Raw genomic sequence first — 25,968 nt, forward strand, 5'->3', positions numbered from 1 at the left:
CATTCTAAGCCCAACCTTTAAGGAACACAGAAGAACCACAAAAGCCACTGATTCTGTGTCCTCATCTGTAAGGGCCCCCACCCACCCTGCCTCCCTCTCAGTGGTGTATAATGCTGGATGAAAAAGCACAACAGAAGTGTTTGCCAGAGAATTACAGAAGGAAAGGTTTGCACCAAACTCAAAGAGAGGGTGGGGAGGAATGGTGGGGGCAGTAAAGGGGAATTCATTTTTAACCAGAAGGTTTTATTTCTTTAAAAAAAGACTAGAAACCAATATACATTGTTAAACGATGGCTAATTCTATGGTAGGAATATGAGTATTCATTATATTATTTCTTTTCTGTGTTATTCTAACTTCTAAATAAAAATATTTTCCCCCTAATGTTAGCTGTAACTTAAAGAACTGCTGTTATGCCCTGATTTTACAGATTGGTAAACTCAGGCTTAGGAAAAGGGAACTGGTTTAAGGCTCGGAGGCCAGGAGAGGCCACAGGGGTTCCAGGCCCAAAAGCAGGATGCTTTCTGCTATCATGGCCATGCAGTAGCGCCCTCCCTCCTAAGGGCTGCCCCTACACCTCACAGCTTTCCAGGATGGGCCTTAGAAAAACCCTATAGGTGTTCCTGGAAATTCAGGCTGGCTGTTTCCCAGGTTGGGAATGAAAGAGCTGGCCAGTCATGTGCAATTTGGGAATGTTTCTGTTTCCTGGATCTCGGGAGGGAAGAATTACATCTACACGGAGGGAGGGTGGGTAATTCTTCAGACATGGTGGTTGATCAAACCAAGCCAGGCAGAGAGACAGGGAGTGCAGGAGGAGATGAGAGAGGTGAGGGCAGGCAGAAACAGCTCCTTTCTGAAGAGCAGCACTAAGATATCCAAGGCAAGGACTGTTTTTTGTTTTTTGTTTTTTTTTTGAAATGGAGTCTTGCTCTATCACCAGGCTGGAGCACAGTGATGTAATCTTGGCTCACTGCAACCTCCGCCTCCCGGGTTCAAGTGATTCTTCTGCCTCAGCCTCCCAAGTAGCTGGGACTACAGGTACCATGCCTGGCTAATTTTTGTATTTTTAGTAGAGATGGGGTTTTACCATGCTGGCCAGAACGGTCTCAATTTCTTCATTCATGATCCGCCCGCCTCAGCGTCCCAAAGTGCTGGGATTACAGGTGTGAGCCACCACGCCTGACCTACTGTTTTTTTTTTTTTTTTTAATTAAAAATAAAAACGTGCTGGTGGAATGTGATGATTAACTTTACGTGTTGGCCAGGCGCGGTGGCTCACGCCTGTAATCCCAGCACTTTGGGAGGCCGAGGCGGGGGTATCACGAGGTCAAGAGATCAAGACCATCCTGGTCAGCATGGTGAAACCCCGTCTCTACTAAAAATACAAAAATTTAGCTGGGCATAGTGGCGCATGCCTGTAATCCCGGCTACTCAGGAAGCTGAGGCAGGAGGATTACCTGAACCCAGGAGGCGGAGGTTGCGGTGAGCCGAGATCGTGCCATTGCACTCCAGCCTGGGTAAACAAGAGCAAAACTCTGTCTCACCAAAAAAAACAACAACAACAAAAAAAACTTTACGTGTTAACCAAGCCACAGAGTGACCAGATATTTGGTCAAACATTAATCTGGCCATTTCTCTGAGGGTGTTTTTGGATGAGATTAGCATTTGAATCTGTGGCTTTGATAAAGCAGATGTCCCCTAATATGGGTGGCCCTCATCCAATCGGGTGACGGCCTGAACGAAACAAAAGCCTGAGCAACAGAAAATTCCCACTCTGGGCCTTGCAGTCATCGAGTAGGGATGTCAGCGTCTCTGTCTTCAGACTTGAGCTGAAATGTCAGCTCTTCTGGGTCTCCAGCCTGCTGGCCCTCAGACTAAAACTAAACCATCAGCTCTCCTGGGATTCTAGCTGAATGCAGCTCTTGGGACTTGTCAGCCTCCATAATCATGTGAGCCAATCCCTTTTACTAAATCTCTCATACATATGAGGAATATGTGTGTATAAGACATATATATATATATATATATGCTATATATATAGCCTATTGAATATATGCATATGAGATACATAGATGATATACACCTACATATGTCCTATTGGTTCTGTTTCTTCAGAAAACCCTCACTAATCAGGGAGGGTATAAGAAATGAGAATGGCAACTGAGGAAAGGAAAAGGTACCTAATGTGTCAAACCCAAACCCAGAGCTAAACAATTCTTTTTCTTTTTTCTGAGATGGAGTTTCGCTCTTCTTGTCCAGGCTGGAGTGCAATGGCACAATCAGCACTCACCGCAACCTCCACCTCCCAGGTTCAAGTGATTCTCCTGCCTCAGCCTCCTGAGTAGCTGCGATTACAGACAAGTACCACCATGCCTGGCTACTTTTATATTTTTAGTAGAGACGGTTTCTCCATGTTGGTCAGGCTGGTCTTGAACTTCCAACCTCAGGTGATCTGCCTGCCTCGGCCTCCCAAAGTGTTGGGATTACAGGTGTAAGCCCTGCACCTGGCCAACACTTCTATTTATCAAATCACTGAATCCTCCAGCAGCCCTACGGGGGTGGGGGAACCAAACCACGAGGCTCAGAGAGGTTAAGTAATTTGCCCAAAGCCACACAGCTGTCAGCAGCAGGGCCAGCTATCGAAGCTAGGCCTGGGTGACTCCAGATCAGATACTTCTCCCATTCCAGGAGCATTTTCCCCAGGATATGACACACCCACCACCAGTTTAGATGATGCACAGATGAACTATTTTTTAACTGACTCATTATGCATTTTAACTATTACATATTCATTTAAAAGTGTTTTAGGAAAAACAAATGTATTAAAATCATGAGCTCATAAATGTTAATAAGAAAGATAATGTCAATGTTTTTTTAAAACATAGTCATTTTGAAGGAAATGTTCAGTAAATTCTAGGATAGGTAGTATGTAAAAGCGGCAGCATTTTAATGGTGGCAATCAAGTGACTGCAGTCCCCACTGCTCAGCACTGAGGCACACCTCTGGGAAGCGTGGGTCAAGGGAAGAGGGGAACTAAGCCCCACAATGCCAGCCATGCCTTCCCTCTTGTGCATAGTCTGATATAAGCTACTATTCTCCAATTTCTGGGAGCACAAGGGCAGGGCAATGCCCTACACTGATATAAGGAGCTCTAAACACCAGACAGGCCTCTCCCTGGTTGGCTGGGACCCACTGTGAGGAACAGAGGAACCACTGGAAGAGGCCATAGGTGGCCCATGAGGCCACTCAGCCCATGCTCACAACCAGGTCTGGAGATGTGGCACTCAAAGACACACAGGGCCTCACTAAACAGAGAAGGCAGGGTCTGCACACAGGGCTCACTGGCTGATATGCCAACACTTTCACCTGCCACCCACCAAAGCTAGGTCAGCCTGCTCACAGCCCAATTCACTTGGATTCCACATTAGGTTTGGCCAAAGAAACAGAGTCCGGGGGAAGAGACTTCCCCAGCCCAGTTTAAATGAATTCCACTTCTCTAAAAGACCACTTGCTCCTCTTGCCTGCACACCCATCATTCTTCCCTGCACCTCAGCAGGTAGACGTAATGTCTGTCCCACACTCCCACTCACCAACACCCCCCTCACCCTCCCCACGCCCTGTCCAGCATACATGGCAGGCTTCACAGTCAGTAGTGCTGCTTGTGGCTTTCCCAGGGAACCCTATGCAGTGCAACAAGTAGCCCTCGGTGATGGGGATGCGGCTAACTCGAGTATCTCATCTGTTGGTATCTGCGGAATGGTAAGACAGATGGGTGCTGCCACTAACCAGCTGCATGACCTTGACCAACAATCTAACCACCTTGGGCCACCACATTCTCATCTGCACAATGGGAATGAAAATAGCACCTACTGCAAAGTGCTGGGCTGGATTAGATGGGATAATAAATATAAAGCTCGGACAGATACAGTGGCTCATGCCTGTAATACCAGCACTTTCGGAGGTCAAAGCAGGTGGATCACGAGGTCAGGAGTTCAAGACCAGCCTGGCCAAGATGGTAAAACCCTGTCTCTACAAAAAATACAAAAATATTAACCAGGCACAGTGGCAGGTGCCTGTAATCTCAGCTACTTGGGAGGCTGAGGCAGGAGAATTGCTTGAACCTGGGAGGTGGAGGTTGTGGTGAGCCGAGACCACGCCACTGCACTCCAGCCTGCGTGACAGAGCAAGACTCCTTTTAAAAAATAAATTAATTAATTAATTAATTAATTTTAAAAAAGCTCTTGTCACAGCTCTCAGATCTAGGGAAAAGGAAGGGGGTCCCAAATGAAGGGGTTGTAGTCCTGCAATGTTCAGTAAGATTCTGACCACAAGAACTTTGCTTTTTAAAGAAAGGAGAAAAACTGGGAATAGTAGCTTGTGCCTATAATTCTCATTATGCAGGAGGATGGTTTGAGCCCAAGAGTTCAAGGCATTGTGATTATTCCTGCTTGAACCTGACCTTCGTCTTCCCTGAAGCCTGACCCTGACGCTCTAGGGTCAGGGCCCTCCTCATGGGCCTCCCAATCACACCACCAAGGCATCCTTAGAGCCTGGATCAAAGTTTCAGGCCCAAAACAGGGTACTGACCCAAGGTCACGCTGCTGGAAAGAGCCTGAATCACCTGCCATCAAGTCCAAGCTGTTCCGAAGCCCCTCCCTCCGTCCCTCCCTCCCAGCTTCCCTGCCTCTGTTCATCTGCAGGTGCTGATCCCTCTACCTCATATGACCTCTTGACCCATAGGTGTGGTGTCCAACCTTCTCAGCTCACCGAAAATGGCAACCCTTCCATGGACTATCCCAATCTGCGTCACCCATGCCCCTCCTGTCAGCTCCCATGACATTGCTCGTTCTCCTTGAAGTCTCTACGGCATTCATCCACTTATTGAAACTGTAAATATTGGGCATTAGTGATATTTACGGTAGTATTCTAGGTGACAAGGATGCAACTAAGTACAAACTACACATTAACCTCTACCTTCAAGGAGCTTTCACTTTAGTGGGAGAACAAGAAAAGACAAAATGAGTGAGTGAAGATGGGATCATAGTAATGGCTAAGGACAGATAAAATGCTAGGAGGGCCAGGGCTGTCATCCTCCCCAGACACTCAGAGAAGGCATCACTGAGGGGGCACTGTGCAAGCAGAGACTTTAAGGACAGGCAGGCATGGGCTCTATCATTTATGGGTGGTGAATGCTCATCCATGGAGATAACTATATAGCTTTTCTTCTTTTTTCTGTCAAAATGGTAATTACAGATTTTTTAAAATATTGAACCAACCTTGCATTCCTCAGATATGCCCTACTTGGTCATGATATATTATTCTTATTTTTCTGGATTTGACTAGCTAGTATTTAACATTTTTGTCCTTTTGGTCTGTGGGGTATTTTCCCATAATGCTTTTATCTGGTTTGCAGTGAGTGTAACATTGTCCTCATAAAAGTGAATTAGGAAACCATTGCTCCTTCTCTCTCTCCTGAGAGTCTGTAAAGAACCTGTATCATTTCTTCTTTAAATGTTTCAGGGAATTTATAGACAAGGCCATCTGGGCTTAGAATTTTCTTTATAAGATTGTTTGTAAGCTCACGCCTGAAATCCCAGCACTTTGGAAGGCTGAGGTAGGCAGATCATGCTGTCAGGAGTTTGAGACCAGCCTGACCCACATGGTGAAACCCCATGTCTATTAAAAATACAAAAATTAGCCAAAAATTACGTGCCTGTAATCCCAGTTACTCAGGAGGCTGAGGTAGGAGAATTGCTTCAATCCGGGAGGTGGAGGTTGCAGTGAGCCAAGATCGCGCCACTGCACTCCAGCCTGAGTGACAAAGCAAGACCCCATCTCAAAAAGAAAAAAGATTTTTAACTACAAACTTAATTTTATCAAATGTACCAAGTGGAATAGAAGGCATCTAGGGCTGCATGCTTTGCAAGTGGTTTCAGAGCATTCCAAAAGCTCTGTGCAGCAGGTGTGGTATGCCACTGATGGCTACTGAGACTGAACTCTGATACTGTTACACAGCCAGCCTGCCTCCTCAGAGGCACCTGATTCTATTATGCTCGATGTCATTCCTGATCACACCAGCTCCCCTGTAATCCCAGGGTCTGTAGGCCTCCCCTGCCCTTCCCATAAACAGCTGTCAACAGGCAAGTAGCTGAACTCTGAGTGTCATTTCTGTGGGGGACACATACTGGATGCCCAGCCTCCACATACCTTGCAGTAACAGCACTCAATTTTTCTGTGGGTGCCTGCCTGCTATGGTCTGAATGTCTGTGTTCCCCCAAAATTCAGATGTTGAAATCCTCACCTCCAAAGTGATGATATATGTTGGCTGGTGAAACTTTTGGTGCATGATCAGGTCATGAAGTCAGAGCCCTCATGGATGGACTGAGGGCCTTTATAAAAGAAGTCCCACAGAGCTGCTCATCCTTTCCCATCACTCCAGGATGCTGCAAGGACTGTGAGGCAGTCTAAAACCTAGAAGACAGTCTTCACCAGAACCTGACCATGCTGGCATCGATCTTGCAACTTTCATTTATTCTATGCTTATGATGTGTCAATCACAGAGGGAAACATACCATAAATGTTTCATTTGCCTCCCAATAATCCTATTAAAACCCACATTTGATACATGAGGAATCCTTTGCATGGATGTTAAGTGACCTTCATGAAGCCACATCCCTACAAACAGCCTTGGTGTAGTCTAGCTCAGAACCCCTAGTCCAGATACTCTCCAGCTCCCTTCTGCTAAAGTACACAGAGTTCAAAACAAGACCACAGGCCTCCCACCTTTACCTGGTGCTGCCTCCAGACCCAAGCAGAAGATGGCTTTAACATTCACATAAATCAGCCCCCACCTCCAAATGTATCCTTAATACTAATTTTTTTTTAACTTTTAATTTATTTTTATTTTTAGAAATGGAGTCTCATTCTGCCGCCCAGGCTAGAGTGCAGTATTGTGATCTCGGCTCACTGCAACCTCTGCCTCCCAGGTTCAAGCAATTCTCCTATCTCAGCCTCCAGAATAGCTGGGACTACAGGTGCATGCTGCCACACCGGCTATTTTTATTTTTATTTTTTTGGTATTTTAGTAGAGACAGGGTTTCACTGTGTTGCCCAGGCTGGTCTCGAACTCCTGAGCTCAGGCAATCCATCTACCTTGGCCTCCCAAAGTACTAAGATTATAGCCGGGAGCCACTGCTCCTGGCTAATACGGATTTTTAAAAGCACCATTGGGCCAGGCATGGTGGCTTATACCTGTAATCCTAACACTTTGAGAGGCCAAGGTAAAAGGATCACTTGAGACCAGGAGTTCAAGACCAGACTGGGCAACTTAGTGAGACCCCATTTCTTTTTATTTTTTATTTTTGAAACGGAGGCTCACTCTGTCGCTAAGCTGGCATGCAATGGCAACTCACTGCAACCTCCAACTCCCTGGCTCAAGCGATTCTCCTGCTTTAGCCTCCTGAGTAGCTGGGATTACAGGCATGCACCAGCACACCCAGCTAATTTTTGTATTTTTAGTAGAGACAGGGTTTCACCACTTTGCCCAAAATAGTCTCAATCTCCTGACCTTGTGATCTGCCCACCTCAGCCTTCCAAAGTGCTGGGATTATAGGCGTGAGCCAGTTCACCCGACCAACAAGAACCCATTTCTTTAAAAAAAAAAAAAAAAAAGGTAGCCAGGTGTCGTGGCATGCAGCTTTAGTCCCAGCACCTTGGGAGGCCAAGGTAGGATTGCTTGAGGCCAGGAGTTCGAAACCAGCCTTGTCAATAGTGAGTCTCAAAAAAATAATAATAAATAAAAATTTTAAAAATTAGCTGGGCGCAGTGGCTAACACCTATAGTCCCAACTACTCTAAAGGCTGAGGCGGGAGGATCACTTGAGTCCAGGAGTTTGAGGTTATAGTGAGCTATAATTGTGCTACTGCACTCCAGCCCAGGTGACAGAGCAAGAACCTGTCTCAAAAAAACAAAAGTACAACTGAGGTTTTAAAACCCAGCTGAAGGAGACTGGGTAAACCAACAATCAGCTGAGAAGGGTGCCACATTTCCCTAGGTACCTGAGAGTGAGTGTGGTTCTGGATCTGAGGCTGGTTTTAAACACAGCTCTGCCACTAACCAGCTGAGAGGCTCTTGTCCCAGGCTCATTTATAGAGTGCAGTCATTCTTACCAAAGATTTTTTAATTGTTCATTGTCAAGATTAAGCGGGGGCATAGTATGCAAAGAAATTAACAGAAAAATTGGTTCTTTCATTTTTGGTTCCCTCTGGCCATACCCCACCCCACATCCCCTCTGCAACATGAAGCCCCTGCCTCTTGATCTGCAGGCTCTGGCCAGCAGGGGCAGCTGCCTAGACACCTGCGCCTACTGACAGCCCCTCTTCCCCACCGTTAGGCTCCTCTTGTTTGGACATCCATCCTAGCCCAGTCACATCCAGGTATTACTTGTATTAATTGTTTTTTTTCTGAGAAAGAGTTTCACTCTTGTCACCCAGGCTGGAATGCAGTGGTGCAATCTTGGCTCACTGCAACCTCTGCCTCCCAGGTTCAAGCAATTCTCCTACCTCAGCCTCCTGAGTAGCTGGCATTACAAGTGCCTGCCACCACGTCCAGCTATTTTTTTTTTTTTTTTGTATTTTTAGCAGAGATAGGGTTTTGCCATGTTGGCCAGGCTGGTCTTGAACTCCTGACCTTAGGTCATCCACCTGCTTCGGCCTCCCAAAGTGCTGGGATTACAGGCATGAGCCAGTGTGCCTGGCCAGCCACCGCATCCAGACTAACTTTTTTAATAGGATCTCACTCTGTCACACAGGCTGGATAGAGTGGTACAATCATGGCTCACTACAGCCTTGACCTTCTGGTTCCAGCAATCCTCCTGTCTCAGCCTCCAGAGTAGCTGGGACCATAGGTGCCTGTATCACACCCTGCTTTTTTTTCTTTTTTTTTTTTTTTTTTTTTAGTAGAGATAGGGTTTTGCTATGTTGCCCAGGCTGGTCCTAAACTCCTGAGCTTAAGCAATCCTCCTGCCTCACCCTCCCAAAGTGCTGAGTTTATAGGCATGAGCCACCGCGCTTGGCCATTTTCTTATTGTTTTAAATGGATCCTTTACTAAAAAATTATTTTAAAAGGAAACCCTGGCCAGGTGCGGTGGCTCATGCCTATAATTCCAGCACTTTGTGGGGACAAAGGAGGGGGAAAATCACCTGCGGTCAGGAGTTCGAATCCAGCCTGGCCAGCATGACAAAGCCCTCTCTCTACTAGAAATACAAAAATTAGCCAGGTGTGGTGGCAGATGCCTGTAATCCCAGCTACTCGGGAGGCTGAGGCAGAAGAATCACTTGAGAGCCTGAGAGGCAGAGGTTACAGTGAGCCAAGATGGTGCCAGCCTGGTGACAGAGCAAGTCTCCATCTCAATAAAATAAAATAAAAAGGAAACCACACACTAGTGTAAATAAAAATCTCATACTGTTTGCCATCCATCCAGATGACTCGCAGCAGTGTCACTAGGTCCTGGAGGGAAGCTGTCGCCTACAAAGACTCTGAGTGTCTGCCTGTTCTCTTGGGAGACAGGCAAACATCAAAGAGTGCAATGAAAAGGAGGTGGTGGCCAGGGACCAAGCAGGAGGAAATAGGGAGTTACTATTTAATGGGTACAGAGTCGCTGTTTGGGAAGATGAAAGAGCTCTGAAGGTGGATGGTGGAGGTGGCTGCACAACAATTGTGAGTGTACTTCTTGCCACAGAACTCTACACCTAAAAATGGTTAAGGAGGTCAATTATATGTTGTATATATTTTACCACAATTTCAAATAAAAAAATATGTAAACCACATATGGACACCAGAAGAAAACTTTTATTTTAAGGAAAATTGAAGGACTGACAGTGAGTTTTTAGAGTAAATCTTTCTCATTCCCACTGTTGTATGAGGCCCCACTGGCACACAGAACATGCTGGCGTCTGGCAGGCACTGCCTTTGAGAGGGTGAAGGGTACTCTTCACAACACAGGAACAGGAGGTAGGCAGGGCATAGGGGAACTCAGGGACCTGGGTCAGGCCAGAAGGCAACAGTGAAAAGAAAAGAGAAGTGAGAGTTGCACAAAGAAAGAATGAGGATGGGTGAGGGTCGGGGATGACACAGGCCACTTCCCATCCACCTTCAGGGTCCAGCCCCTAACGATGCACAAAGGCAGGGTCTGCAGAGCGGAAGCCACCTTGTGGGGCTGATAGAGCTCAGACAGAGTAGGGGACCCACAAAGGAAGCAGGAAGAAAATCACCCAAGGCCCAGGTCAACCCAAGTCCACAGACACTTCCTGGCACCTCCCTGCTGCAGGCCCGATGAAGGGAGTTGAGCAAGGCCTGATCCAGCCCTGCAGAGGCCACAGCTACAGACAGCCCTCAGGGGCCAAGGGAGAACAAGGCCCAAAAACCCGGCCCAGTCTAACCCTGCCTAACACCTGACCTGGCAGTCTCCTTCCTGTCTGCTAACCACAGCCCACAAGGTCCCACAGAGCTCCGCCCTGCCGATCTCTCCACCTTACCTCCCAGTCCCCCAGCCTGGGCCACACGAGCTTCCTTTGTGCACGTCCCACAAGCTCTGCCTCTCCTCTGGGCCTTTGCACTTGTCCCTCCAGCTCGATCTCACTCTACTCTTAGTTCGACTCTCAAGAGGCTTATGCTGGGCGCCCTTCCCAAAATGCATTCCACGCCCTGCAGTTCTATTTTCTTCACTACTTACTCCTGTCTCAGATGCATCCACAGATCTCATCTTAATTAACTGTTTAACTCCTGCAACCACCTGTGAGTCCCGGAAAGCAGGGCATCTCCTGCTGCTTCACTATCACGTCCCAGGACCTCAAATAGTGTCTGGCTCATAGTAAGAGTGACAGACACTTGTCACCTCTTATTCAGTGACTCTCCAGCCCTTATTGGTGAAAGGTGTTGTCCATCTAGTGCATGTTCCCTGGTGCTCAGGCAGGACAGGTCTTCACCATGTGCTCTCTCCCAGGCCCTGTGGGAGCTGTGGCATCTTCACCTCACCTTCTAACTGCCAGAAATGCCACCAAATAGGCCCAGATGATAACACAATCGATCAAAGCCTGTGACTCTAAGGCCGGGCATAAGAAGGCAGACAGAGATTTGGCCTAATGTGTGGGGGACGCACCATGCACACAAATTGAGCGATGCAGGGAAAAAACACTTTCAAAGAAGAGAGAAGTACACGTATGGGCTCAGAGAAGCCAAATGAAAGAAGTGCAAAGAGCAAATGGGGGCCTCCCATCAAATTCAACTTCCACTTTTGGGTTGTTTCCACTTTGTGAATTTTTTTTTTTTTTTTTTTTTTTGAGACAGAGTATGGCTCTCATTGCCCAAGCTGGAGTGCAATGGTGCGATCTTGGCTCACTGCAACCTCCACCTCCCAGGTTCAAGCAATTCTCCCCTGCCTCAGCCTCCCGAGTAGCTGGACTACAGGTGTGCACCACCACGCCTGGCTAATTTTTTGTATTTTTAGTAGAGATGAGGTTTCACCATGTTGATCAGGCTGATCTTGAACTCCTGATCTCAGGTGATCCACCCACCTGGACCTCCCAAAGTGCTGGGATTACAGGCGTGAGCCACTCTTTGTGAATTTTTTATTTTGACTTTGTGGCAACTTTCTTCAGGCCCTGTTGCCTCACCTGTGCGGTTTTTAGTTTGTGCCGACCTGCCCCTGTCCTGGAGGCTCAGGGTGCTGGGCTGAATGACACTCTGACCTGGCTCAGCATGCAGAGAGGTCTCCTGAAGAGCCAGAGGAAGCCCCTCCCTCACCCTTCCTGCCCAACTTCACCCATGAAGGACTTCGAGGGGACTTGCTGAAGCTTCCCCTGCCAGGGCAGGGAGAGGGACCTGGGATGTCCATACCCAAGGGTGGTGCTGGCCTCTGGCCTCCCACAGTCACCCCTCAGCAAAGACAGAAGGACTAGCCAGGTGTCATCTGAGCTCCCTGGGGTATAGCACGCTCCAAGGCCAAGCTCCACAGCACAGGGACCAGTGCCCTCCTGGGCTTTCACCTGACTAAGAATCCTTACACCTGTGACTGAGAAGTGCCCCAGACCATGTAAGAGAGGGAGTATACCCTGGTGCAGGACAAGGTTAGGCAGCTCCAAGGTGCCCAGGAGAGACTGTCAGGAGCAGGAAAGGAGAAGTTTGTGCACAGCTCCATATGGCGCGTACTATGCATGCTATATCCGGATGCTGTTCACCAGGCAGGTCCACATCCCCTCCTCACCTCAGCCAGGGGAGCTGCAGGTTGTAATTCACAACAGGGTGTCTCTGCCAGAGGCCTGGGAAGTGAAACAACACCCCCTTCCCAAAGGGAATCAATGGCTGCTTGACAGTGGGTACAAAAGCTCAAAGCTTGGTCTCTTTGCCTGAAGGCAGGACAACCTGCAGGCAGCCGCCCTTCCCTGCCCTGCATGATTTCTTTTTTTCATCTATTCTTTCAGTTTTCGATATAAGGTCATTTTGTATATAAAAGGATACCTTTAAAAGGAGCAAATGAAATATACTTTATGGAGCACTTTCAATAATGTAAAATATCTAAAAGGAATCAGGAACTTGTCACAAAACCAGTTCGGGCTGAGTGCAGTTGCAGAGGCTCAATTAGAGCCTGGCAAATTAGCCAGAGGCTGCAAAGTCCCCAGGTCTAATGGGGTGGGACAGGGAGGAGTCCCAGCAGCTCCTGCCCCAATTTAGTCTCCATCACTACAAGAAATCCCAGAGATCACTTCCCTTTCTGCTGCTTAGATTTTCCCATATGAAACACAGGCTGTTTAAACTAGATGATCTCTTAGGTTCCCCTGGCTAAAACAATCCAATTTTGATGCTATAATATAAAAAAATAGGAAAAGTAAACGTGAAGCTGCTGGCTCAGGCACACACAGTGATTTCTGTAAACTTGGAGCTCAGCTGCAAATTCAAAGGATGAGCAAATGTTCCACAGGTTCTGGAAGAATTTTCGTTTTCTTTTTCATCTCAGAGACTTAACAATGAACTCTCTGGATGAAGAGGTAATGTTCCTCCCAGGTTTAGAGGACTGCAGATATATGTCTACAGGCCAGCTCTTAAAAATCTCCAGAGGAGATTCTTCAAAACTGGAGCAATAGATGACTATACTAGGAACAGCACTACTAAAAATAAAGAAAATATTCTCAATGCTTGACTGACAGAATGCCTTCCTGGGAAGTTAAGGGGAAATCACAATCACCAAACACCCCTGAGAAGACACTTTGGATAGCAGTCACACATCTGCAATACAAGCTACAGATCAACGCCAAACACGTTATAAGGTACTTCTGAGCACATCTTTGATGCATCAGAGATTAGAAATGTTTTTTCCCTTTCTCCTACCAAGTAAATTAAAATCCACCAACACCATTCAGCTCCTCTCAAAAAAGAAAGTGATTTTTTTTGGGGGGGGTTAGTTTAGGGGAAAAAAAAAGTACAGCTATAGAATCTCAGAGAATGTAGCACACAAATATATCCAAAGGGATTCACCTGAAGTTAGCTGTTTTCAATAATCAGCTTCCTCTTTCTTTCCCATATACTAAGAGGAGAGACAACTTCAACAAGAGAATGAGCATGTATCCCCGCCACAATATTGACTAACGGCTGATCTTCCCACACAAGACAAGAACTTAGACTGGGATACAGAAAACCTAACGCTCAAGTTCAGTCTCTGACATCAGGCCAGAAATTGGAGCCTGCAGGCGCATAAAGCACTAATCCCAAAATGCAATGGGCTGACCTAGTATATCCTGATTTCAGGAATGAGACCTTCAAAAAAGAAATAGAGCAGGCTGGGCGCGGTGGCTCATGCCTGTAATCCCAGCACTTTGGGAGGCCGAGGCGGGAGGATCACTTGAGGTCAGGGGTTCAGCCTGACCATCAAGGTGAAACCCCGTCTCTACTAAAAACACAAAAATTAGCCAGACGACCCGCACCTGTAATCCCAGCTACTCAGGAGGCTGAAGCGGGAGAATCGCTTGAACCTGGGAGGCAGAAGTTGCTGTGAGCCCAGATTGCACCACTGCACTTCAGCTTGGACGACAAAGCAAGACTCCGTCTCAAAAGAAAGAAAGAAACAAAAGAAATAGGGCAAGCAGTGCAAGCAACAGAGAAAGCTGGCTGGTGTGAGCTCCAGGCATCACACTTACGTACACGCAAAGACTAATACTCAAACGGGCTTAAACACACACATGTCCAGGCTCACACACGTGGCGCTGTCATGTGGTCCACGTTCTGCCTCAACCTTGATTCAGCCTTGAAACAGAGAAATAAAGGGAGCAACCAATGGGTATCCAGGCGGTGGGAAGGGCGGAATCCCATCTTTTCACCCCCAGCAGGGCTGGGAGGCTCAGTCGCGCCCTCTCAGCCTTGCCAGGGGCAGGAGCTCCATTTCGCCCGGTCTGCAAAAGGGAAGGGCTGGACCCCACCGCCTTGTCAGTGTCGGCCTCAGGCTTCATGGATCCCTCTGGTGACACAGGGTCACACTCCACATCTCAAGCCCGTGGAGAACTCCCAACCCAGGAGGGACGGTGACTGAAATGCCCTGAGCTTCAGGACCCGCGCGGAGGCAGCCTGAGGGGAAGCGCCGGCCAGCCTCGCCTCACTTGGCCTCTGTAAAGCGGCCCCTGGGCTCCCCTCCAACTCCTTTCCTCCAAGGTCTCCATGCCTCCCAGCGACGCTAGGCGCTGCGCTTCGTCTCCCACAGACCCACTTCCCACGCCAAGGCGAGGGCGGTCACACACAAACCCAAGCCGGGATCCCGGAGGCAAGGGAGGCAAAGGAAGTGCGACCCAGCGGCCCCGGCGCCCCCTTCCTGTTCAGGTCGGCCCGGGCCCTGCGGCCCCAGACGCCCCTTCCCAGGACACCCCTCCTCCCGCAAAACCCAAAATACTAGGGGCACGGCAGGCTCAGCTCGCGCCTCAGCGGCGCGGAGGCCCGGGCGGCGCCATGAGCATTGGTGGCAACCAGCGCGCACCCGCCGCTCCGGCAGCCGCCGCCGGGCGCTCAGCGAGAGCGCGCCGCGCACCTGCCGGCCTCTCAGGGCCCTCGCGGCCTCTCAGCGCGAAGGCCCCAGACGGTCCCCAACCCCCGCCTGCTCGCCCCTCAGGCCGCGCTTCTCACCAGCGGTAGCAGCCCTCCGAGGCCTCCAGGGTGAAGTTCACGCGCGTGGCCCGCGTGAAGGGCAGCAGCACTTTGGGGATGTTGAGCTTGGCCGCCGCGGCGGAGGGGCCCAGCCCCAGCAGCACCGACAGCGCCAGCAGCAGCGGTCCCAAACCTGGCGCCGCCATCCTCGCCGCGCGTCAACTCCTGCGACCCTGCGCCCGGCCGCCTGCGCCGCCCCCTGGCGCCCTCCGCCCCCGCCCGTGAGCGCCAGGCCAGCAGGTGATGAGCGCGGGGGCGGGGCAAGGGCCGCCTCCTGCGGCCGCTTCCTGGGCCCGAGCGCGGGAACTCTAGGGGCCGAGCTCGCGGCGACCCCACCCCCGGCCCGGCCCGGCCCGCGCGCCCGGTCGCGGGGCGGGGAGATGGGGCGCGCGCCCGGGCCCCGGGAGCTGAGGGAGAGGAATTGGGGCGCGCCCGCGCGGATAAAGGCTGAGCCAGCGCGCACGCCTGTGGGGACCTCTAGACCATAGAAGGCCGTAGAGGGAGCCCCCGGTTTCCCCGCAGCATGCATCCCGCTTAGGTCAGCGCCCCTGGCGGTGGAGCCAGGCCGCCGGCTGTGGACCTTGCGCTCAGGCCCCGACCCACGGTCAGCAACCATGGGACACACGCCCCAGGACATTTGGGATGAGGAAAACCGGCGCCTGCCTTGTCCCAGCCCATGTTTCCAAGAGAGACCCCGGGCTCGCAAAGGGAAGCCACCTGCTGAAGGGCTGAAGGCCCGGGGCTGCTCCTCCTCAGCCCCCTCACTGCAAGGCTCTGTTATCGGTTCGATCCCCGAGAAAGCGCCAACAACAAACAACACGAGATGGTGTGGAGCAACATGCTGTTTTAATGATAGCCCGGCTGCAGACGGGCTGAGGCCTAAAATGGCGTCAGCCCCAAGTGAGGGCGAGGCAGGAGTCTTACAGTCTCCTGTAGACGGGAAGTGTCCCAGTCCGACCTAACTGCTACACGGTACCAGGAAGGTCTCTCTCTCGACCTTCTGGGGGTACTTGTCTTCCGGCCTGCCCTCTTCTGGCTTCTGCTCTCCTGCTGACACACGCTGCTGGCTCAAGTGGTCTTGTGCCTGGAGATGGGGCCTGAGGAGGGAGGAGGTGTCCCCCCAAGCTTTCAGGCCCCGGGCAGAATCCTTCAGAGAGGCCTTAAGATCCCCACTTCTCCAGGAGAAAACTGGTTGAAAGGTGCCCAGATCACTCAGCCAGAGAACCCCACGCCCTTGTCCTGCTTCACCCGCTGCGGAAGCCATTATAGGTTACCCAAAGGTCATTTCCGGCGCCAGCACTGCCAAAGCACAACCCTCTCCACGACGCTCACACCCACAAAAGAAAGTTCAGCACCACGGAATCCACCCGCACACCCATGGAAGGTCTTAGATTCAGTGCTGTGCTCTGTGGCTTTTAGCCGTCTTTGTCGTGAGTTGCACTTGGTGCCGCTAAAATATGAATCTAGCGTTGCAGAGAAGGCCCAGCCTAGTGGGAGGTCAGGAAAGGGAAGAGTGAGGTGCACAGGCCGACTGTGTAAGGAGTGCAGGAAGTGGAGGCTGCTTAGCCAGGAAGACACACAACGATGCCACTGGGGTGACAAGGAAGGAGAGGATGTCAGTCAAGCTCGGAAGGCTTTTTGGAGAAGGTGGTCCCTGGGCTGGGCATGGGCACCGCACTGGGCTTCAGCGAGGCCTGCATGGGCTGAGCCTGCCCCTCAGGGATCAAAAGGGGCTTTTGGATGGTGATGCAGGGTGTTTAAGGTCACCCTTAAAGCATGAGGGCCCTAGACCAGGGAACGTGTGTTGGGGGAAACCTGGAGGTTCCAGAACTAAGGGGGTGATGGTTTGCCCCGTGTGGAACCAGGTCCTGTGGGAGGGGAATTCCAGCGGGCTCCCTTTAAAGAAATAAAAGACAGACTTGTGCAGAAAAGGCAGCCTCAGAGTGAGTATTTGTGAGGAAGTCTGCGGGTGTCTTGCGGGTTGTACGTTTTATTGATTTGTTTTCCAAAAATCCAGACAGATGGTTGAAACTTAAGCTCAAAAGAGTTCCAAGTGAAAGTGATTCCTCTCCCTCCCCATCACCCAATATCCTTCCCCACAGGCAATCAGTGTTTTCCACTTGAGTATATATCCAGAGAAATATTGTGTATAAACAAGCATATATATGTGTGTGTGTGTAAAATACGGCACACACATATGTACATATGAAATATGGCACATATACACACATACATATGTCTTGCCAAGCAGGTAAATCTCACTCTTGGACATTTATCCTAGAGAAATGAAAACTAATGTTTGCACAAACACCTGTACATAAAATGTTCATCATAGCAGCTGTATTCAAATAAGCCCAAACTGGAAACAGCACAGAGGTCCTTCATGGGTAATGATTACATACTGTGGCACATCCATGCCATGGAATATTATTCAACAACAAAAATAAATGAACTGTTGATACATCCATCTTGGATGAAGCTCCAGGGAATTATACTGACTGGAAAACAAACATCACAAAAGCACAAAAGGTTACATACTGTATACTGCTTTTATACGAGATTCTTGAGAAGGCAAAATTATAGAAGTATAGGCAAGGTGAGTCAATGTGGGGTCAGGGACAGCACAGGGTAGGAAGTGATGTGGCTATAGAAGGTCAACATGAGGAGTCCCTGGGATGGAAATGCTCAGTGGCTTAACTGTATAAATGTGTGGTTCCTGGTTGTGATATTATCCCATAGTTTTGCAAGATGTCCACTAAGGGAAACGGGGTAAAGGGCACACATTATAGCATCCCTCTGTGTTATTTGTTACAACTACATGTGAATCTACAATTATCTCAAAAAAAGGTTTAATTACACAGAGAAAAAAAGAATCATACAGACTGGCCCAGCAAAACATATCTGAGTGGACACAGCTTGCTAAACAGCTATGTTTCAGGTGATTTAAGGCAATCAGGATATTTTCCCAGCAGAGAGCAACCCATGGAAGACAACAAAATGGGCCTATAATCCTAGCATTTTGGGAGGCCAAGGTGGGTGGATCACCTGAGGCCAGGAGTTCAAGACCAGCGTGGGCAACATGTCAAAATCCCATCTCTACTAAAAATACAAAAATTACCCAGGCATGGTGGTATGCATCTGGTAATTCCAGCTGCATACTGGGATTGGTAATCCCAGCTACTCGGGAGTCTGAGGCAGGAGAATCACTTGAACCCAGGAGTCAGAGGTTACAGTGAGCTGAGATCGTACCATTGCACTCCAGCCTGGGAGACAAGAGGAAAACTCCATTTCAAAAAAAAAAGGAAGAAAACAAAATGATGGGTAAAACATTTTCCATTTGAGATTTTATCCCTTTACGTTGTCCTTAAACTTGAACCCCAGACCCCCTTTTCACTTGCATACAACCCTGGTATGGAATGTATCTGGGGCCAAGCCAGGGGTCCATGGTAGAGGCCACCCCCACCTCTGTGTGGGCTGTTTCCACTCCCTGGCATTGGGCCCCTTCTCTGGGTGTCAGTGTTTGAGATGCAGGGAGGCAGCCATGGATGATGGGCTCTGCGCCTTCTGTCCTGGGCACAGGGACCCTCTGGGCTGGAAGAAGCAACAGATTTGAGTGAGCTGGTTACTCACCTGATAACTAAAACCAGATAGAAAATGTCTCCTGACCCACATCAGTGCCTTCCAAACTTCTACCACCCTTAAAACATTTTAAAAATAATATCTGAGTGCCACTAGCACTCTTACTTCCTATCTTTAAATCAAAGTGTTTACATATATTTACTTAAGAAGCAAACTTTGTCTCTTCTGTAAACAAAAGCCCAAAATATAATAGAAGTAGCCATAAAATAAATACGTCGAAACAACAGAATGTCTTCTAATTACTGTTGAATACTATTGCCTGCTCAGGGCTGAGGCCCAAGACCTGCTCTCAGGGCCTTCAGTGGGAAGATGACAAGGCAGTGTTGAGGACAAACCATACTAATCTTGACCCTTCTCCTTGAGCATACAAGTATGGAGAGGTTTTTCAAGGCCATTAACTTTTTCCCAGGAGGATGTTGTCCTATCTATTAGAGCCTATCCATCATCTTTTTGTGACAACAGTAATTTTTATTTATATCTTTTTATTTCTTTATTTATTTACTGAGACAAAGTCTTGCTCTGTTGCCCAGGCTGGGCATGGTCTCGGCTCACTGCAACCTCTACCTCCCAGGTTCAAGCGATTCTCCTGCTTCAGTCACCCATGTAGCTGGGACTACAGCCACATGCCACCATGCCGAGCTAAATTTTTTTTTAATATTTTTAGCAGAGACGGGATTTCAGTGTGTTAGCCAGGATGGTCTCAATCTCCTGACCTTGTAATCCGCCCGCCTCGGGGGGATTATAGGTGTGAGCCATTGCACCCGGCCTATTTATTTATTTTTTAATCAAGGTCTTACTATGTCGCCCAGGCTGGAGTGCAGTGGTGTTAGCTTGGCTCACTGCAGCCTCTACCTCCTGGGCTCCAGCAATCCTCCCATCTCAGCCTCCCGATTAACAGGGATTATAGGTGTGTGCTACCTCACCCGTCTAATTTTTGCTTTTTTTTTTTATTTGGTGGAGACAGGGTTTTGTCATGTTGCTCTGGCTGGTCTCAAACTCCTGGGCTCAAAGGATCTGCCCCCTCAGGCTCCCAAAGTGCTAGGATTACAGGCATTAGGCACTGTGCCTGGCCAAACAGTAATTTTTAAGAATCATTTACAATGGGGAACCTCAAAGAGCCATAGAGTAGACAGAATGGTATAATGAAACTCATGACTGTCCAGTCCTGTGGCTACAACCCACAGTCAATTCTGCTGCTTCTGCAGTCACCCCAGGCCCCACCCTATCTCATTTTGAAACAAATCCACGACATCCTGTCATTTCATCTGTATTTCAGTGTGTATCACTAAGAGATAACAATCCTTTTATAGATATAATATAACCACAATACTATTATCACACACACAAAAATTAACAGTAATCTTACGGTCATAAATTACTGTTAGAGTTCAAATTTCCAACTGTCTCATACATGTAATAATGCCTTTTTACAGTTTATGCTTTGAGAATGAGGATATAAGTAAAGCTCACACATTGGAATTGACTGAAATGTCTTTTAAGCCTCTTTCAATCTATAGGTTTCCTTCCCCATCTCTCTTTTTTCCCTTGCATTTAAATGTTGCCCCTTTATCTCTGGAGTAGACATTTGTGTTTTCACACACCCCCAAGCTGAGTCCCACCTCTCCTGAGCCCTGCAGTCACCCCAGGCCCCACCCATTGCAGCAGCAATGGGGTATCCCCTTCACACAAGTCTGCCCCAGGTTTATTCATGGACTCTGGAAATGGAGGAAAGGGACACCCACTGGGGACCTTCAGCATCACCTCTGATCTGGAAACCTTGGCTTTGGGAAAAAGGAAAAAGAAAGCAAACACCAGGAGCACTGGAATGGCTTCCACCTTTACAAAGTGCTTTCCAAAACCCCGTCATACTTAAGAGAATGGCACCACTTAATTACAGAAATTGTTGCTTACGTCAATGCCCAGACTTGCCTCCCGCTCACATCCGTGAGCAGCTTTTCTGGATGTGTTTACTCTTTCTCAGAATGTGTTCCTTACACTTGCCACCTTCAGCCTCTGCCGGGATTGGCGATTGCTTCCTGCAGGTCCCTGGATCCTTCCCCACAGGTGTCACTAGATGATGATGGCTGCAGAATAAGTGATGGCAGCCAGCTTGTCACACCTTCAGCCTTCCTTGGAAGTCCAGGCACACGTGTGTTATCCCAGCCACCTCAATATGATTCCAGCAAACCTAGCTGGACACACAAGTGGGTCCTCAGATATCACTAGGCCACCAATACCAGAGGAGTGCAGGCTCTACTCCTTACTTTCTAGAATTACCCCAACCCACACAGCAGCACAGTCCCTTTTCGTGATGGTTAATTCGTGTGTGAACTTGACTGGGCTAAGGGATGCCCAGATTGCTGGTATCACATGGTTTCTGGGTGTGTCTGTAAAGGTGTTTCTGAATAACATTAGCATTTGAATCAGACTGAGTAAAGATCTGCCCTCACCAATATGAGTGGACATCATCCAATCACTTAAGGTCCCAACTAGAACACAAAGGGGGAGGAAAGGCAAATTAACTGTCCGCTTGAGCTGGGACATGTCTTCTCCTGCCATTAGATATTGGAGCTCCTGATTCTTAGGCCTTTTGACTCAGGAACTTATATGAGCACCCCCACCCCCACCCCAGGCTCTCAGGTCTTTGAACTCCATCATATCTCCAGGCTCTAAGGCCTTCAGGCTTGGACCAAATTATATCACCAGCTTCCTTGGGCCTCCAACTTGTAGTCAGAAGACTCTGGGACTTCTCAGCCTTCATAATTATGTGAACCAATTCCCCTAATCTCTCCCCTCTCTACAAAGTGCCCCCCAACACACACCCACACTGTTATTCTGTTTCTCTGGAGAATCTAATAGACTTTTGCTGCTTCTGAGCTCCTCTCAAGTGCCAGGGTGGTCAACACAGATCATGGCACACCCCTCAGGGATCCAGCCCTCCAGAGCTTCCCAGGTGCCTTTGACATAGAATTCAAACTCCTGCTTGTGGTCCCCAGGCCCTCTGAGGCATCCTCTCTCACCTCTGCCTGCCACACTTACTCCTCTGGCCTGGCCCCTCCTGGGTAGTTCACACCTCCCATAGCACAACTAGCAAATTGGACCCCCTAGGGAGGATCATTTGGAACCATTCCTCCTTTATAAGACAAGATTATTTTCACTAATAAACATGAAATATAATAATTTCTAGGAAAAAATAACATTTTCTTTTATTAAACTTTATATATATCAGCAAGCCAGCAAAATTTTTAAACAAAATAACTATTATAGCCAAAAAGGAAAAGATAGTGGCTTAATATTTTGAAAATTACATTAATGTATTTTTAGTTACATTCAGCATAGGATAGCTGAATAGCAGTAATTCAAATCTGTCTTTATAGTCACTGTGCTATCACTGGTTATCTCAAATCTACTGTTTAAACACAACACTGTATAGTACCATAAGGGTTGGGGGCAACAACTGTTCCTGAAGCAAGCTCAAATGATTCCAAAAAGTTATAAGCTTACTCCAGGAACAAACGCATGAGCTGAATTGATGTATCTGGGTGCCATTCTGTTCTAGGCATTCTGTAAATTGACATCCATGTACAATGCATTGCTAATAAAGGATCAATTTTTTTTTAAAGTTTTATTTTAGGCCAAATGTAGTGACTTATGCCTATAATCCCCGTGCTTTGGGAGGCCAAGGTTGGAGGATTGCTTAAGGCCAGGAGAGTGAGAATAGCCTGGACAACATAGTGAGACCCTATCTCTACAAAAAAAAAAAAATTAAAAATTTAGCTTGGCATGGTGGCACACGCCTGTAGTCCTAGCTGCTCAGGAGGCTGAGGTGGGAGAATCACTTGACCCCAGGAGTTCTAGGCTGCCAGGAGCAATGATCTCGCCAGCGTACTCTAGGCTGGGCAACTGAGACCTTGTCTCAAAAAAAAAAGTTTTAAAGTTTGTATGTTATCAAAATTCAACAATGCAATAAAAGTAAAAAATAAATAAATTGAACTACATCAAGGTAAAAACAGGCCGGGTATGGTGGCTCATGCCTGTAATCCCAGCACTTTGGGAGGCTGAGGCAGGTAGATCACTTGAGGTCAGGAGTTCGAGACCAGTCTGGCCAACATGGTAAAATCACGTCTGTACTGAAAATACAAAAATTAGCCAAGTGTGATGGCACACATGTAATCCCAGCTACTCAGAGGCTAAGGCACAAGAATCACTTGAACCTGGGTGGTGGAGGTTTCAGAGAGCTGAGATCATGCCACTGCACTCCAGCCTAGGTGATGGAATGAGATTCTGTCTTAAAAAAAAAAAAAAAAAAAAGTAAAAGCATGTGCATCAAAGGATACAACTCAATGTAATGAAAAGGCAATGTACAGAATATGAGAAAATATTTACATATTACATATCTGATAAGAGGTTAATATCTAGAACATATAAAAGAACTCCTACAACTCAGCAACACCAACAAACTAATAACTCAATCAAAAGATGGGCAAAGGAGTTGAATAGACATTTCTTCAAAGAAGGTATATGAATGGCCAACAAACAGATGAAAAGATGTTCAAAATCATTAATTATTAGGGAAATGCATTTCAAAAACCACAATGAGATACCTCACACTCATCAGATTGGCTACTATATTAAAAAAAAAACCTCAAAAACAGAAAACAAAATGTGGAGAAACTGGAACCTTTGTGCACTGCTGAAGGAATGTAATATGATGCAACTACTATAAAAAACAATATGATATGTCCTCAGAAAATTAAATGTAGGATTACTATATGGTTCAGCAATCCCACTTCTGGGTATATACCCAACACAACTGAAAGCCCATATGGTACACCCATGTTCATGGCAACATTATTCACAGTAGCCAAAAGATGAAGGCCATCTGATTCATCCACTGATGGATAAATAAACAAAATGTGTCCTATCCATTCAGTGGAATAATATTTAGTCTTAAAAAGGAAGGCTAGGCCTGGTGGCTCACGCCTGTAATCCCAGCAATCTGGGAGGCAGGCAGGCAGATCGGATTAGCTGAGGTCAGGAGTTTGAGACATGGTGAAACCCCATCTCTACTAAAAATACAAAAATTAGCCAGACATGGTAGTGAGCACCTGTAGTCCCAGCTACTCGGGAGGCTGAGGCAGGAGATTGCTTGAACCCAGGAGGCAGAGGTTACAGTGAGCGAAGATTGTGCCACTGCACTCCAACCTGTATGACAGAGCAAGATTCTGTCTTTAAATAAATAAATAAATAATATAGTTAATATAAAAGCAGTTGTTAACAGTAAAGGATTCTTCTAATATAAATAATCACTTATTCTGATTAAGATGAGACCAGAATATTCTGATTTCATTCTTTTGAATGTAGTCCTTTCATCCCGAATGAGTACATATATAAGATTATATATTACTCATGAATAAAAATTCATGCCCAGGCTGGGTGAAGTGGCTCAGGCCTGTAATCCCAGCACTTTGGAAGGCTGAGGCGGGTGGATCACCTGAGGTTAGGAGTTCGACACCAGGCTGGTCAACATGGCGAAACCCTGTCTCTACTAAAAAAATACAAAAATTAGCCAGGCATGATAGCGGGTGCCTGTAATTTCAGCTACTCGGGAGGCTGAGGCAGGAGAATCACTTGAACCCGGGAGGCGGAGGTTGGCAGTGAGCCGAGATTGTGCCACTGCACTCCAACCTGGGCAACAAAGTGAGACTCTGTCTAGAAAAAAAAAAAAATAAAAAGGCCGAGCGCGGTGGCTCACGCCTATAATCCCAGCATTTTGGGAGGCTGAGGCGGGTGGATCACAAGGTCAAGAGATCGAGACCATCCTGGTCAACAAGGTGAAACCCCATCTCTACTAAAAATACAAAAATTAGCTGGGCATGGTGGTGCGCACCTGTAGTCCCAGCTACTCAGGAGGCTGAGGCAGGAGAATCGCTTGAACCCAGGAGGCGGAGGTTGCGGTGAGCGGAGATCATGCCACTGCATTCCAGTCTGGGTAACAACAGCAAAACTCTGTCTCGAAAAAAAAGAAAAAAAAATCATGCCCAGGCAACAAAAGACTTGTTAGGAAACTTTCATTTCACCCACAGCCTCATCAACAAAATGATCAAATGGGAATTTAGGTTTTCCACAACTTTCCATTGTATTCACCTAGGAGGAAGCAACAATTTTCTTCTGCTGATCTTGAAGCTTTCAGATTGTTTGCCCTGCATCTGAGACTTTTCCTTAGGGGGCAGGTGTCTTCCTATCTTGTCAGAGGGAGGGTGACTTCCTGTAAAATGTCCCAGTCTTCCTCTCTGCTCAAGGAGCAGCTTACTTTAAAACTAAGTACGATTAAGTAGGCTTAAGTTAATCATTTGCGTGATTAGCCAGGGAAATTCAGCTAAATGGTTGACAATACCTCAGTACTTACATCATAAATATACATATTAGACTGTATTAAACTGTCATGTCTTTTCTTTTCTTTTCTTTTCTTTTCTTTTTTTGAGATAAGAGTCTCATTGTGTCACCCAGGCTGGAGTGCAGTGCTGTGATCTCATCTCACTGCAACCTCTGCCTCCTGGGTTCAAGTGATTCTCCAGCCTCACCCTCCTGGGTAGCTGGAACTACAGACACCCGCCACCATACCCAACTAATTTTTTGTATTTTAGTAGAGAGAGGGTTTCATAATGTTGGTCAGGCTAGTCTTCAACTCTTGACCTCATGTGATCCACCTGCCTTGGCCACCCAAAGTCCTGAGATTACAGGTGGCTCTGTAATGTCTTTTAATTAATTACCTGGCTTGACTGAATTAATTTATGTTTGGAGGTTTTGTATTCATCAGAAATTGTATGAGCTAAATTTTTTTTTTCTTTTCTTGAGACAGGATCTCATTCTGTGACCAGATTGGAGTGCAGTGGTGAAATCTCAGCTTACTCACTGCAACCTCCACCACCCAGGCTGAAGCAATTCTCCTGCCTCAGCCTCCCTTCAAGGCATGAGCCACCACATCCAGCTAAATTTTGCATGAGCCACGGTGCCTGGCTATGAGCTTAAATTCTAATTAGTTGGGGAGAAAAGGAGAGAAACTTTTCCTGCCATTTTTACAATGCAGGCCCTAAATACTTCTCCATGTATTGAGAAAGGGAGAAATAAGAATGAAAAGCTGGGTAGA

The 25,968-nt window shown here is 47.6% G+C and overlaps 1 protein-coding gene across 5 annotated transcripts in view; it reads right to left on the bottom strand.

Moving 5' to 3' along the window:
• The window catches only part of NUP210 (nucleoporin 210), a 143,049-nt gene that overhangs the window by 101,574 nt on the left and 15,507 nt on the right, over positions 1–25,968 (bottom strand). For 4 of the 5 annotated variants that reach the window (XR_013527513.1, XM_078351693.1, XM_035273724.3 and 1 more), the window contains exon 1: positions 15,159–15,488. The exons of the other annotated variant lie outside the window; for it this stretch is intronic. Coding sequence is in view for 3 of the 4 variants with exons in the window: in XM_078351693.1 (XP_078207819.1) it covers positions 15,159–15,325 (167 nt within the window). In the remaining variant the exon portion in view is untranslated. Of the gene's footprint in view, positions 1–15,158; positions 15,489–25,968 lie in introns of those variants that run through there. 5 annotated transcript variants of the gene reach the window in all.

This window comes from Callithrix jacchus, chromosome 15 (assembly GCF_049354715.1).
Source record: "Callithrix jacchus isolate 240 chromosome 15, calJac240_pri, whole genome shotgun sequence".
NCBI lineage: Eukaryota > Metazoa > Chordata > Mammalia > Primates > Cebidae > Callithrix > Callithrix jacchus.